This window comes from Ischnura elegans, chromosome 11 (assembly GCF_921293095.1).
Source record: "Ischnura elegans chromosome 11, ioIscEleg1.1, whole genome shotgun sequence".
Classification (NCBI taxonomy): domain Eukaryota; kingdom Metazoa; phylum Arthropoda; class Insecta; order Odonata; family Coenagrionidae; genus Ischnura; species Ischnura elegans.
This window is the reverse complement of record NC_060256.1, coordinates 10444025-10459563: the sequence shown is the minus strand read 5'-3', so window position 1 is coordinate 10459563 and position 15539 is coordinate 10444025. Positions and strand designations below refer to the sequence as shown.

The 15539-nt window shown below is 44.1% G+C and overlaps 1 protein-coding gene across 1 annotated transcript in view; it reads left to right on the top strand.

Moving 5' to 3' along the window:
* LOC124168410 overlaps positions 1-14449 on the top strand; it is a 193735-nt gene extending 179286 nt beyond the window's left edge. Inside the window, exons 16-21 of the mRNA XM_046546626.1 lie at positions 193-870; positions 2106-2327; positions 3699-4122; positions 5645-7617; positions 10128-10435; positions 11771-14449. Of these exons, the coding sequence (XP_046402582.1) occupies positions 193-870; positions 2106-2327; positions 3699-4122; positions 5645-7617; positions 10128-10435; positions 11771-12778 (4613 nt within the window). The 3' untranslated portion in view covers positions 12779-14449. The remainder of the gene's footprint in view (positions 1-192; positions 871-2105; positions 2328-3698; positions 4123-5644; positions 7618-10127; positions 10436-11770) is intronic.
* The last annotated feature ends 1090 nt before the right edge of the window (positions 14450-15539 follow it).

Here is a 15539-nt window from a genome sequence, read left to right as displayed (position 1 = left end):
TAACAAACCGGCAGTCTTGTGGAAATAACCTCGCCTAACCTGTTCAATCTGTATCCGTCCCGTTTCCCATACGAAAGAGTTCTCGAAAGTTTGATGGGGAAGTCGAATTATATCGCTTTCCGTCTCAATTTTATCGTAATTATTAATTTTATCATTGCTTTTAAAAATCTTTTCCACTATTTCATACTTCAGCTAAATGCATAACTCCCGTGGATCGAGACCAACGACTGGTCAGCGGCAAGGAGAAGGTGCGGGAGTGGCAGATGAATGCCACGCCTCCGGACGGCTTCGAGGAGGAGGCTAACGAGGCACAGCACCCTGAGAACGACCCGATAGCAGGAGCAACTCCAACGGACCCTGGAGAAGCAATCGCCGATGCAGTGCAGGTGGCGATGTCGGATTCTGCGGACGACGAGACGCATAAGGTGGAGGAGGCAACGGAGGAGGAAGACGACGACTCTTGGGGCGACTCCAGCTGCGACGACGCCTCCGAATCCTCCGCAGACAGCGACTTCCTCTTCCTGCCTCCGGCTCCGACGATTCCCGCGCCCCGGCCTCCGCCGATCCCCGCCCGCAGGCAGCTCTACACCATCACGGAGAACAGCGAGCACAGCGACTTCAGCGACGCGGCGTCCTTGGAGGCGTTGTCCAGGCGGTCCACGCCGCCTTCCAGCCTGGAGCACATCCGCGAAGATTGGAGGACGAGGGGCGGCGGCAGGGGAGGAGGAGAGGGCAAGGCGCAGTCGGCAGAGGAAGTTCCAGGGCCGGCAAGTTCTCCTCTTCCGGTCATTCAAGTCTCCGAGGATCAGGCGTTGAAGTCTCCAGCGGAGGAGGTGCAGAAACCGGAGGATTCGGGAAGCACAGCGCAAGGTGAAATGCAAATTTTATTGATTTTCGTATAATATTTTGGATTTTCTGGTTATTTTATCCACCAGTTTATATTCATCTCATATTTTTCTTTGAAGTTTTGTTAGTACATTAATAACATTACCGAGAAGAAGATGAATAAAGAATTCCTCTGGTGTTATCTTGTCTTCGTTTCACAGAGCAAGGTTATCTGCAATTTTTACTATCTCTCTTACACACTCTGATTGTTGATTTTTTAGAAAATTGATAACATTGTCATGAAGAAAAGTAATAGAATAGAAAATAGAGCATTGAAGCATTCTCTGGTGGTCTCTCGGAGTATAGCGTATAGGTAAACTTCTTCTTCTCCTTTGACCTCATTCTTTCACTAAATATATTATTTCCCTCATGATTTTTCACCAGGTTTTTTTTTATTTTCTACATTTTGTAACTATTTTTATCATAGTAGCAACCTTGTTATTGCTCAGATTTTTTTACCGATTGTCTGTGTTTTAAAGCTCACGTAATTTGCGTGTTCATTTCTTTCGTCAGCACAGATCTCGTAATAGTGTAGCCTATGAATAATATTGTCTTCTCCAAGTTTGAACTCACACGTATAACGTCGTGGCAGGCTATTTGGGTTTCTGCTCCAACTAAATCCTTCTTTTCGTGCAGAGCCCTCGCAGAGTCGAATTTCTATTTGTAATTGTCAATCATCGCCAAACATTTCAAAATTTAGTAAAAAGTAAAGTCTCTTCAACAATTTGACGTAACTAGGTGTAGCTCTGGAGTTTAATGTGTAGTTATAGCTTTCAGAAAGCATTGTGGTGGAACTTTTTATTGTCTTTAGCTGGAATAAGCTCGAATTGCTTTTGAAAATATTCTGTTTAAAAGGAGACACACTGAAGTCATAATGATGGTATGCTCATACCATTGATGCGTAACTTTTTGGTCTCTATTGGGGATTGAGTATCAGGCTTCCAGAGTTTAGAGTTCATAGAAGAGAGAGTATATAGTCTAATCTATTGTTAGTCTTAGAAATGATCAAAAGTCCTGTAGAGGATTATTTCGTGGTCTTCGTCATGATTTTTTGGATTGCTTTCACTGTATCATCCCAGTTACAGAAGCCCATGTGAACTGGGAACTGTAATGCATGGGTACTGCGCATTTTTATTGAATTTTAGATAGAAGTGATTTTTTTCTCATTAAACGTGGCATTATACAAGTGTTTTTTTTCTTAAACTCCCATTAACGCTCAGCGGACGTCGAAAAGGAGTCCTCGTTTCAAAGGAAAGACGATGGAGGCATGGAGGAGAGATTGAGTACGAGCTGCTCGTCAAGAGAAGAGAACGTGGTGAAGTCGTCGCCGGATGCAGTGGACAATGAGGCGACTGCGGTGCAGAGGGAGGAGCAGAAGACGGAGTGTGACGGATGCAGAGCACGGAAGAGGGCGCCGGGGTGCGATTCGTGCGGGGGTGCGGGTAAATTGAATCAATTCAATTGAGCCACTTATCCGATCCATCTTTTGTATCAGCTACAAAATATTTAATTCGTATGAAATCGCTTTAGTCTTGACTTTGTGGAAATGTGATTTATCCATTATAATACGAGTAAAACTAAAACTAAAAACTGTAATTTCCACATTTTATCATAAAACTCCACCACCGACCATAATTTCGACATTATATGTCATTTTCGTTTCTTAAAACCAAGGTCGGTTGTCGAGTTTTACATCCAAATGTGGAAATTCCCATTTTTAGTTTATATTGTCATGGGCTTTTTCATTCATTGCGTTATTCATAATAATTTTCAGTACCTACCATATTTCTTAAACTACATATTCATTTATTCCCCTTTTGATGGCTACATTCATACACAACGATTTCGAGGTGCACAAAAGGTGTGAGAATAAATGCCACGTATTCATAAAAATGGAGTGAGAAAAAAGGGCTACTTCTTATTGCCTCATGCATATTTCTTGTCGTAAATTTACCCCGTGGTTTTAGGGATATCGGCTCAGCCCCTGTGATTGTACGATGAGAGGATTACATCTGAAGGTAAGGGAGGTACGAAGGATGCCTTGATGCGATTAATGAATTATGAACTATTAAATGAAAAAATAAATCCTGCCCCTGGAAGTTGGGAGAGTGAATGATAAAGCAAGAAGCGATTATATGGTAATATTATAATATAAAACTTGCAAGGGAAATATATTGGCTGCATTACCCCCTTTTCATAGCCTTTTCCTCGACCGTATCAACGGAGCAGAAGAGTTTCTATGATGGGTCTATGTTAATATTATATTGCTCATTCGAACCACGGACATTTGGATTTCCAGACGACTGCGCCGACCATCACGTTGTACAGGTATTAGGCTCTTGTGGTCCATCAAGGATGGCAAGGTTAGGAAAAATGATGATGGCAACGCGTTGAACTTCGGTAAAATTGCCATGGGAATTTAAGAACCTAGATAGCGTAGTGGACTGCGCAGTCGCCCGGAAAGCAAAAGGTCCTTGGTTCGATCCTCAATCCAGGAGTTTTTCTCATGGCAATTAATGAGAAATTAAATTGTTTTTTTAATGAGATGATTGTACATATATGTAGCAGCTAGTATTTTGAACTCATGAAAGCGAGGCCTTCAAGACTTCCCATAAGATAAATTCTGGGCTACTTTAATCTTCTGCCCATCTTCTGTCATGGGAAAATAATTTGGGCAATATTGGAGCCACTCCAGAAAACGTATATGAGTATGAGTGCCAATTGATTGCCCTAAGCTCAAGTGAACGTGAAAACGGCGGTACTTCACCTTAATCAACTTAGCATTGGCACACCCATATGTGTTTTGCCCGCAGGTGGAGGCGGCAAGGTGGCTGTTGAGGATGGCCGCTTCCTGAACGTGAGCATTTTGGGTCGCCCCCAAGGGTCGGCTGTCCCAGTGAGCATAGGGATGGCGGAGGGTGGGCCCTTGTGCTGGGGCCCCGAGGGAGGGCCCTCCACCACTGCCTCCGAGGACAGCATCACCTTCGTGTTCGTGGGTCGGAAGAAGGGAGGGACCAAGTGCGCGGCCTCCTTGCCCCCCGTGCTCGTGGAGCTGATCCGCCGCAGCCTGGGGGGCGAGGGGCGCAAGCGGAGTTGGCCGACGGAGCAGGAGGGCGATGAGGAGGGCGAGGGGCGAAGGGGGCGCGGGAGGACCGGACTGAGGCGATGCAGGCGACAGGGAGGGGCCCCTTTAAGGAGGTCCGTCTCCGTGGACACGGCCGTCAGGGCCCTATCCAGGTCAGTGCATGCATGCCGTACGAATAGAGACCGGTTTCATGAACAAAATAATGAAAAATTATAGTAAGCAGTGGTATTAGCAATGATTCTTCCGGGTTTCCATCCGCGTTGATTCATTTTCCTGGACAATATTTCGTCAAAATTCCAATTGGCTTTCTCAGGTCTACTGGGGTGTTGATGCAGAATTTGGTCTTCGGCAATGTATGGTATGGTGTCGGAGTCTATGCATACAGGGATGCCGACTTACAAAAAATATTGGGGGGCCACATCGGGGATCTTGCACCGAGAAAATTTCATAAGTAGTGAGTTTTAAGTTTTCTAAGTATTGTAGAAGAGTCATATGATCAACATTAGAACAATGAGAACTCGAATCTCGATATCTGGGCACTCCAGGGAAAATCGACAAGCCTGACACATTTTTTTCTCACACCCATAACGAATTTTTGAGGGGGCTTGGGCCCTCTCAGGCCCCATGGAGTCGGCGCCACTGTCTGCATATGCAATTTCTTGCTCGTATGAATTTCTAAAGTTTCCATGCTAAAATTCCAGACACAGCAGAGGCTTGAAAATCTTCGCAAGAGGAAAGAGGAGCTTCTTTCTTCTTTGGTTTTTCATTAGCGGCGAGAGAGCCAGAGACTACGACAGCATCCCATCCTAGTCGAAGACTAAATCTTGCATCGTCACTTAAGTGAAACTGAGAAAGCCAACTGGAACGTTGGCGAAAAATATTCCAGAAAAATTAATAAACGCGGAAGAAAACCTGGAAGACTCACTGCCTACAGTCAAATAAACAGCAGAGTTATTTCTTTGCTGCTTGTATGTCTTTTCCGGATTTTAATTCCACATGCCATGTAATATCCATGCTATTTTTCATCCCAAACTGTCTTCTTTAATTATTCACTGTTTAATTTGTCAGAAAAAGTGTATTAAACACTTAAAAAAACAAATATTTGGACACAGCGCGTCCCTAAAATTTCCTCGCTCGTCATCCCCTCATTCCCAAATCGACCAAATTGCACGCTTATTCGGGCGCTCATTTCGTCAAATACTGCGCTAATATTTTCTAATAACGCCGCAATCAACGTTGGGTTACTGGAATCCCACGATAAGTCCTTCATATGGATAACTTGTTGCTTATTATTTTCATTGACTACCCTTACTATCGCCCACTTAACATATTGTTAATAGGAAGAATTTAGAGGAAAAATTAGAGAAAAATTCATTGAAACCCTTAAATCATTTCCTCTGGTTACTCTCGTATTTCGCCCTTTTCAGTGGCGTACCTCTTACTCGTTTTGAAATGCCTTTTTACTTCTTGAAATATTCACGGTTACTATAGTGAGCTTTTACCAAAATTTGACTGCAAATTTGACCGGATTCCACGCTAATGTCTTAGTTAATTTTGGCAGGCTCCACGCTTAATGAACGCCGCCATTAACATATGGATAGTGCTCTCTACGGATGACAATTTACTGCTATATTTTTGTTCTATACACCGGCCGTATCTCTGATCCGTTCTTAGGTTCGTGAGAATGCAGGGAATGAGGAGCTGCAGCGGACGTCCCGCGTCGACGGAGTGCCTGGTGCCGGAGGAAATGGGCACCATCTTGGAGCAAGGCCGGCTGCACGCCGTGGGGGAGGAGGGCGGCGGAAGAGGGGCGGAAGGAGGGGGCAGGGATTTGGGGGGGCGCGAAGCGGGGGGCCAGGGGGCGGAGGGAGCAGGGAGACCCTCCCGCTCCCCCACGGAGGGCCGAGACGGCAACCGGGCGGTCGACCACGGTGCCGCGGCGGAGGAGACGGCCAAAGGGGCGAAACAGCCCACACATGCGAGAAGCACCAAGGCGAGCGCCGACTCTGAGGAAGGGGCGGACTGCCCGGAGCGGGGCGGAAAGGCGGTGCTGGAAGGGGGAGAGGAGGAAGCCACGGGTGGGGCCGCCCGCGATAAGGGAGGAGGCAGCTCGCCAGTCTCTCCTTATCTCCCGCCGGACAGTGCGGTGAGTCACGGGGGAAGCCGTGACGCAGTCGCCCCCAAATCCCCGCTCAGGCGTCCGGAGGAGTGCACGATCCCGAGTGGCGCGTGGGTGGACGCGGAGGAGGAGGAGGATGAAGATGACGAGTTCGGGGAGGAAGAGTGCTTTCCTTCGCTGCCCCGGGTGACCCTCGGCCGAACCATCCTGCGAGACGCCGACTCCAAGAAGATGCAGCTGCAGGAGATGAGGAACGTCGTGTTCGGGTTCCCGGAAGTGACGGAATCGAGGGGTCCGGAGGAGAGGCGGGGGCGGAGGGCGGGGGCGAAGAGTGTGTCTTGGGGGGACGCGGGGGGCGGCGGAGGCAGGAGGCGCGAGGGGGCGGAGTCCGGAGGCCCCCCCAGGCCCATCATCAAGAGGTCCACCTCCCTACCCATCGGAGGGGATGCTGCATTCAATGAAGACGTCCCCTCCACCGCAGACGAAGCGGCAAAGACGACTCGGTGGCCGGCGGACGACCGCTCACCCGTCAGGCACCCGGCTCTGTCCAGGGTCAAGTCTCCGAGACCCGACGGTAGCTTTGCCCACTGCCCAGCCCACGGCACCGCAACGGATAAAGGTCGACCACGGCAGACTTCGGATGACCAGTCGGACGAAGACACTTCTGGTGAAGAGTTTGAGGAGAGGGCTTGCAGAGCTCTCTCTGACTTTCTGGTTGAGGCGACGACGCTTTTGGAAGGGTTTTGCAGGGCGTCTGGGCTCTCTCCCGACGGTGAGAGGAGGAAGAAGAAGGAAGAGAAGAGAGATGCGGGAATCACGGAAGGAGATGAGACGGCAGAGTCTCCCCTGGATGCCAAAGAAGTCCTTTCGGCTCTCCAGTCGCGTCTTTCAGATCGCCACCTTATGAGGTCTCCGCCAAAGAATTCCAGAGACACTTTTGAAGAAAGGAACCCTATTTCATTGTCACAGTATTCCCCAGCCCACAGTAACCCTGTCCCCAGTGGAAACTTCACGTCAACATTTGAATCAAGGCTCTCCTCCTTGTACAGTTCTAATCCCCAGAGGGAGGATAAAAAACTTGGAGGGAGGAGTCCTAGGAACTGTTCCCAAACTCTGTCCCCATTTCAGTGGAGCTTGCCCGATGATGTCGATTCCCCTGTGAGCAGGGTGGAAGATTCTGCCTATGGAGGTGAGGAGGAGGAGGTAAGATCACCAGAAAAACTCCACTCAGGTACAGAAACTAAGTGTAAAGTGAGACTTTACCCTGATACTCAAGGAACACGTGCATCAAATACGGTGTCTGAATTTCAGCAGAATGAACCCTCAATCAGTGAACCATTTAAAGCAAGATTATCTGGCTTTCCTCTGAGAAATTGCAGTTCAGTGCTCTTAAATAGTTCCCCTCCAGAGTCCACTGGTATCAAGAGATCAGAATCCGAGTGTGTGGTCAATACTAAAATAGGCACCCTGAACCGACCTTCTTCTCCTGATCTGTTCCCTGATTTTGGAAGACCTTCAGGGCTGTCAGGTGAGTCTCATTGTACCTACTTATTAAAGTTTTGACTTCATTTTATACATCCATTCATTATTTTACTGGTTTCTAGTCTTCCATTTCACTTACTCATTCCATTGAGTAATGGAAGACATATGTTTTTCCTTCACTTAAATTTGTAAGGCGTGGATAGGTTCAATCAATTTTCTCACTCATGTCTCTTTTAAAGTTATTTTAACCCTGGGACTGGTGGATGCAAATTAATAATAAATTCGTTTTCCTGGGTGCATGTCTATTAAGTTGTGGAATTTATCATAATTAGTAAACTTTTGTTGGTTGCACATAATAATTTCATTCATTGCTGGTAGTAATCGATACAGAAAAAAGTCTAGGGGAGTCACAAAAGATATCTTGAGCTACGTTGACTTTCATTGTAATGAAAAATAATCAAGGCACATGCAAAGTTTTCGTTTAGCTGATTACATACATATGCATCACAGTGCAATCATATGATATAGAAAAGTTACAACTGTGGTTCTGCAAGTGCGGCAAGAGAGTACTCCCATGTGTATCTGTCTCTGATTACAGGTGCTCAATGTATGCATTCCAGAATTAATCATTCTGATTATGACTTATTTCTTGGCAAAAATGACTCACAGGCACTACTATGTTTTGAATTCAGTCATTTTTCGCTATCTTAGCAATCAGCCAAGTTAGGCTGCTTATTGAATATGCTTGGAAAGCTCGTAAATTTTTTAGACATCACCTTTCTTATCCTTAGATGACATGTAATTATGATTGGTAATATGTATCCTGCTTCTGAAGCATTTAATCATGATCTTGGTTTTATTTCCTCATCGAAAAGTTGATATTTCTAATAGCCTTTCAATATTTTACCCTCAAGCAGAGGCGTATCCAGGATCATAGTTGGGGGGTGGCAAGCCATGGTCTAGGAGGGGGGAAGCCATGGTCTAAGAGGGAGCAAACCAAGTGGTGACATTAGTTGATGAGATTATTTCCTTGAAAAAATAGTTTTATTTTAGTTACATACCTTATACCATAGAGTAAGTATATACTTACTCTATGCTTATACTAATAAATATCATTTTTCGTGGGTTTAAATAAAATTGGTTGAACGCTTTCGTTTCAATTCAGTACTGATTTTGCTTAAAGACTTTTGCGATTTTTGCTTCTATGGGGGGGCAGCTGCCCTCCTCAGCCCCTCGCTGGGTAAGTAAGCTCAGGAAGTATATTCCAGATATGTTCTTAGCCTTAAGGCCCCTATACACGGTGAATAAGCCTGTGAATGATTATGCTGAATGATCAAGTGATCATTCACAGGATCATGCGCAGGGATGCCGATTTGCAAGAAATATTGGGGGGCCCAAAACAGGGATCTTGCCTTGGGAAATTTTATCAGTAGTGAGTTTTAAGTGTTTTAAGCATTTTAGAGGAGTCATATGATCAACATTAGAACCCTTATAGCTCAAATCTTGATATCTGGACACTCTGGGGAAAATCGACAAGCCTGGCACATTTTTTCCTCACACTCTTAACAAATTTTTTAGGGGGCTCAGGCCCCCTCAGGCCCCATGGAGTCGGCACTGATCATGAGAGCAAAATAGAACATGTTCTAATTTTTAATTAATGATCATGCACATGAAGGTTCATTTGCGAATTGTTCCGTTGTACACGGTGAAGAATCATGCACATGAAATCATTCGCTGTGTATAGCGACCTTTATATAAGCAGCTGACTTCCTCTCCTGAGACAGAGTACATATGATCCTCGCTTTATGTAACACTTGAGCCATAAACCTGTCTCCATTGAAGTTCTGGCTATCATTACCAGGTGGCATACCTCATAATCAATGACCCTGATGTCATCCCAAAGATGTGGAAATATTTGGAACATACTGCCAGAATTTTTCGGGGCTCTCTCATTCTTTCTGAAGTAGTCGCAGACCATCAATTGGTGCCACTGGACATTCGCCTTAGATGTACTGTTTGGTACCATTTTTTCACACCGTCTTCAAATAATTTGCTCATCTGTATCATATGAATCTGTAGAGTTTGTTCCTCACTTACAGTGCTTATGTATACAGCTTTTTAAGAATCACTATGATCATAAAGTTGAATAACCATTTCACTGATAAAAGTACATGCATAGATGAGGCAAATCCAATTTCGGACCAACTTCAAAGTTTAAGCCGGAACAATTGTTTTAATACTTTTTATCATAGTCATTTACGTTATCATGAATCCCCTCCTTTTCCATAAAATCTGAAGCCTCCTCATATAAGTGTGCTTGGAAAATATTTATTCCTCTCTCATGGATTATTAATACCAACCCGGCCCAATAGTGAATTCTGCATCTGATTATGTTGTCAAATTCCCAGTGTTTTCAAGTAAGCTCATGTGGCTGATATTCAAATTTCTACTTCATGTATTTGATGGAATGTCAATATCTCGGACACTCTACCGTACAATATCTTTGAAAATATGATGTATTTAACAAAAAGTTTCTGGTTCCATTTTTCTTTTTAGGGAGAGGGCTGAGTAGTTTAGGAGCATCCCTATACAGCCCTAGTTGGTCGACTGGTCTTCCCTGGAGGGAGCAAGATGACAGTGAGAACAGAGACAATGTGCTTCTACAAGAGAGAGCTTGGCGGTCATCAAATGCTCTCTACGTGCCATCGGCTCAGTTTCCAGCCCCACTGAGGGAGAGCCAATCAGATGCTGCCATCTGCTCGACAAAGACGTCGTCCAGTGCATGTTGTCTCCATGGTCACGGCCACCAGGAGACGAGGGTCCACCATCATCACCACCACTACCATCACTACCCACCCTTTGTTGTGAGTTTCGCTTTGCACACCCCCAAACAGCCACTTTCAACATTTCAGTCTTCATCTAGATCAACATACAACCTCTCTAGCTGCCTCAATAGACTTGTGTTGGTCATTTTTAAAACACTAGCTGTTATGAAAAAGGAGATGTGGCTTGGCAGTAATTAAAGTACTTTATCATTCAGGGGAAAAAGAAATTCATACACCCATTGCTCCGACAAATCTCTCTTTATTTATCATTTCAGAAGAGCTAGACATATAATGAGTATCTATAGATGATGTTCTCCATGCCGCCTGAAGGATTCTTAACTCTCAGGCTGTGGGAACGTTTTTTACTGGTCTGCATGGTGAGTGCAGGAAAAACGTTTTTCTACATTTGACCAGATTTTCTTACCACTGGCAGCCTTTCCTTAAGATTTTACTGCCGTCCTTTCTGCGGTTGCTTGAACTCGGCCCAACCAAGAGGCAGAGAGCACAAAGGCGTCTTTCGAGGACTGGGCACCCTCACCATGGGGAGTGCTACCTGGATTATTATCCCTTCTTGGAGAGAGAGCTCCCTGCTCTCCACGGCGCATTCACAATGAAAACAATTCCAACGATTCCTTGAATATCCTAGGCATTTAATTATCTTGTTGTCGTCCATTAGCCTGGGAAGCATATTTGAAGGCATTGGTCTCTCTTTCTTATACTATTGGTGGTGGGTCTTCCGTCCCTGCGCAATTATTAAGGACATATTATATTCATGGTCTGTCGTCAGGGGATAGGGTGGGCGGTCCCGGATTATAAGGGTCCGCTACCTGCTAGACACACGCCCGGGGTCGACAGAAAAACATCCTCCACGCTCATATCCCGCACACAGTGGCAGCAAAATTTTTGACGCTCCTGCAGCTTAAGGGTTAATTTCTCAAGCAATCTAAGCATAACATCTAGCCCCCAAGTTTCAAGCGGCACCTAGCCTAGTTCATGTCAAAACTGTGAAACGCTCTGTTTGCTCAAAGCAGTTTTTGACAAATCGCCCAGCTTTCCTTTGCATTATTTTATTCACAGATAAACTATTTTTGAGTGGGATTGAGGTGCCATCTGGCAAGTGCAAAGTATTTCTTGAAAGTTCACATAAAATATTGACAGCATTGATCTCCACCTTCCTGATCACCATAAAAAAATCAGAAAACCAACTGTGGAAAGACCTTTATTCATGCAATCACCTTTTCACAGCTTCTATTTTTGGCCACCACATGTTAAATATGTACTTCCTTTGGATTCTATATAAGCCTTATTTACTCCAATGTCAACCATGACAAGGATCAGACATTGCCATTGATTGCATTCTATTGCTGTTCACAGGAGCCAGAATACAGGCAAAAGTGGGAGAACATGATGAAGAGACTGTCATGGTCGGAGCAGGATGAGGAAGAAGATTCGTTGAACCTGTGGAGGGGTTCAGCTCCGCAGCTGTCTCTTCGCAACCCACCATCTCTTGGCACCTATGATTACGTCCGAGCGTGGCAACACGACAACCTCAAGGGAGACCTCAGAGGGGCAACGTCCGAGTTCCCAAGGGCGGAGGATACTCACACCCCATGCTCCTCTGCCCCCAACTCCCCCTACCGTAGCCGGCAGCACTCCCCTCCTGGTTCACTTCCCCTCTCGCCCTCACGCGTGCCGCGGAACCACCCTCCTGTTCCCCTCCGCTCAAACGCCTTCAACCCTTCACAGTGCTCGTCCCCCTTATCGAGTCAGCTGGGGAGTCAGTCGCTGCTCACGCGCTCCCTCTCCGACTCCCTCCCCCACCACTCCCTAGCTCGTCCCCTCAACCTCCCCCCTCCCTCCCATGCCACCCCTCCGCAGCTGCGCTCCCCTACTCGGATGACTGCAGCGGCGGCGCCCTCCACTTCCCACTTGCCAACCTCCCCTTCACACAATTCAGCGCTCCCCCACTCATCCCCCCTCTCTCCCCTGGGGGGGTACCACGGCCCACCCTACAGCGCAAAGTTCCAGGTGTCGTCCAAGACAGCTTACGCTCCGCAGCCTACCTCCCAGTATCAGTCCACAGCGCCCTCTTTTCCATATCGTCACAGCATTGTGTCCCCAGTGCACCGACCTCAAGTCAACGAGCATTCCCAGGCCCCCCCCGGCAGTCATCACCCTCTTTCTCTCAGCACCCACTCCCCCCACTACGTTGTCCCACCAACAGCAGACCCTGCTTGGCACAGTGGCAACCCCCAGTCTGTGGGAGGGGGACTGGCGCCTCATGCTTACCTCCGTCACTTGGTGGACGTCAGGAAAGAAGTGGTGGCAGCGACCAGGTCCTGCAACCCCCACTTGAGATCTTCCACATCACACCCGACATGATTTGCAAGCAATAAATGCTGATGTGGTGACACCCCTCCAACTGTTTCGTCATGAGCAAATGAGTGTCTGTTACTCAATATTCATGAATATGAGGTGGTCATGTTCTGATTCTCATGGGTAAAATAAAATGTGAGAATTGTTTGGGAATCAATTTTAGGATGAGCGCATGTGCTACCTCTCATGATAGTCAGTTTTTGAAATAAAGGGAATTAAGAGACAGTATTTTACACCAATTTTTAATGTACATAACAAGTGTTTTTCTATGTACAGTTATCAAATCAGTAATTCATTGATTTTGTAATATAAGTCACCAAATTCTTCAAACTTCTTCCTCATATTTGTGTCTTTAATTAATGAATCGGTCCCACGGCCTCAGTGTGTGACTCAAGAGTGGAAAATATTGAGGTTCAGTCCAACTCACCTCACCGTTGTTTCCATTAAATGCTAAAATTAAGGAGTTGGTATTCCAAAGTATACAAGGTGAAAAGAAAACACTTTTCGTGTTGGCATGCTATGAAAGAAAGGTAGGACTAATCATAGGTATGGTTGATTTGGTGGAAATTTTTTGATAAACTATTATCCACCATTTGGATTCTAAACTTTGGTCACATTTATAAGTTATCTTCATCACCACCATGAAGAACTGTGTGTTTTTGTATATGCATTATTTTCTCACCTCATAAAATTGAATCTTGGATTTCAATGTTGAAACAAACTTGCCCTCAGTTGAGGCCAAATGTAGAATATGAAGAAAGTGACAAGAATGAATGGCAACACTGAGGATAAGAAAGGAACTAACTACATATACAAATTCCTTTTCATTTGAATACTGAATGGCTGATAATTAATTCATAAACAAGTCAATGACAAAATGATTTTTACTATGCATTCATAAGAGGGAATCTAAAAATCCTCCTTGAGGAAAAGCTGAGGTAGTATTGAAAAAGCCACAAACTATAATACAGCATTGATCCTCTGCTAGTAACAGGCAAGAACTATGTGGGGTGTAGTTGGACACTTTTTTTTCGAAAATAATCGGTATGCTGATGTTTTCTCTATCAGAATTGAAATGACTCTAAGGAATACCTCGAGGACTATATTTTGATGATGTGTACTGATAATTATTTTCTCATCTATATATATCAATATAAGTGGATCATCAGGATTGTCCAAAATTTTGAATAATTAATATTTTTCTCATTTTGAGAAATGAGTCTTGTTCACTATTTATTTAGCATGAGTAGCTTAGTGTTGGCAAATGTACATATTTTTAAATATGTTGAGAAACATAGGTACCAAATGAAAAACATGTATTTCTTGAAAATAATTATGAAACGAATAAGATGCTTGAAAACTGATCATGTCGTATGCCTTGGTAAGAAAATTTTTGAAAGTACCTATTTATGAGGTGCCTTCCCAAATTACTTTTCATGAATGGCCAATAAAGGTGGTCTAAAATATTTTTGATAGATTTGAAACAATCTTGGTGTCTTAATTGCACAAAAAATTATTATAAAGTACATAAATGTATCTTTTAAAACTCTGCTCATTGTTCATAGAAGAGAAAAGGCTGCATTGGCAATGTCTGTCATTAATTTTTTTAATTACTCTCATCTTGTACATAATTTCTGGCCATGTGCCGAAGAGTTCATTAAAAGCTATTGGACTACATATTAACTTGTGTTGTAATTGTTTCATATTCATAGATTTTAATTTCTTGTATTTCAGTGGTTTATGCATATAAAGAGCAGCTTATGACTTCCCTTCATAGCCATAGCTAACATTTATTTTATAATGAAACTTATATTCTTAGTGTCTGATGATGATTCTGTTGAGAGGGGAAACTCATTCATTTCATAATAAAAGGCTACAGAAGGATGCAAAGCTAAATCTAAAATGAATGCAGATTTCTGCTGTTAATTAGAATACTTTCTCCATGTTAGAAAAGTTCTGTACTGTATTGCTCAGGGGAGTATATACCATATGGTGAGTCTAAAAATTCGAAGTGTTATTTGAGACTCTATATCACGGCCGGCCCTAGCAGGTGAGGGGCTAAGGGCGAACCTTCAGTGCGGGGCCCTTCACTTAAAATATTAAACTCTATACCCCATCTACAAACTCGAGCATTTTGAATCCCTACCACTCTCCGGCTAAGTATGTGACAAACGCAATTGCATAATAAAAATTACTGCGTTATTATTGCTTTTTCATAAAATTATTTTTTGTCTAGCACGGACTTAACAATACAGTAATAGTTGAAATTGCATTTTCAAAACTATCTTATATTTTAATTTTTTCTTTCACGAACCGCGGCCTTAGGGTGGGGCCCGGGGTGGTCGCCCCACCCTAAGGCCGCGGTTCGTGAAAGAAAAAATTAAAATATAAGATAGTTTTGAAAATGCAATTTCAACTATTACTGTATTGTTAAGTCCGTGCTCTATATGTTGTCACTGTAATATAGTTGTACATATATGTACTATATACATGCTTTTTTTACAATTGTTCCACGTGGAGAATTGTTGTAGTTCTTCCTATCCATCTTCCTACAGTATCATACTTCATTATGTTCTTAATAGGTATCACATATATTTTAACTGACTGGTCAATAGAGACATGAAACATGTTTTGGACTCTACATCAGTCGGTACCTATATCCTGAGATGTCTTAATGTAAAATTGCTTGAACTAACTTTAAATTTATCATGACCCCTCAAAGATATAATGCATGCATATATGTACTATACTACTGATTGATCCATCT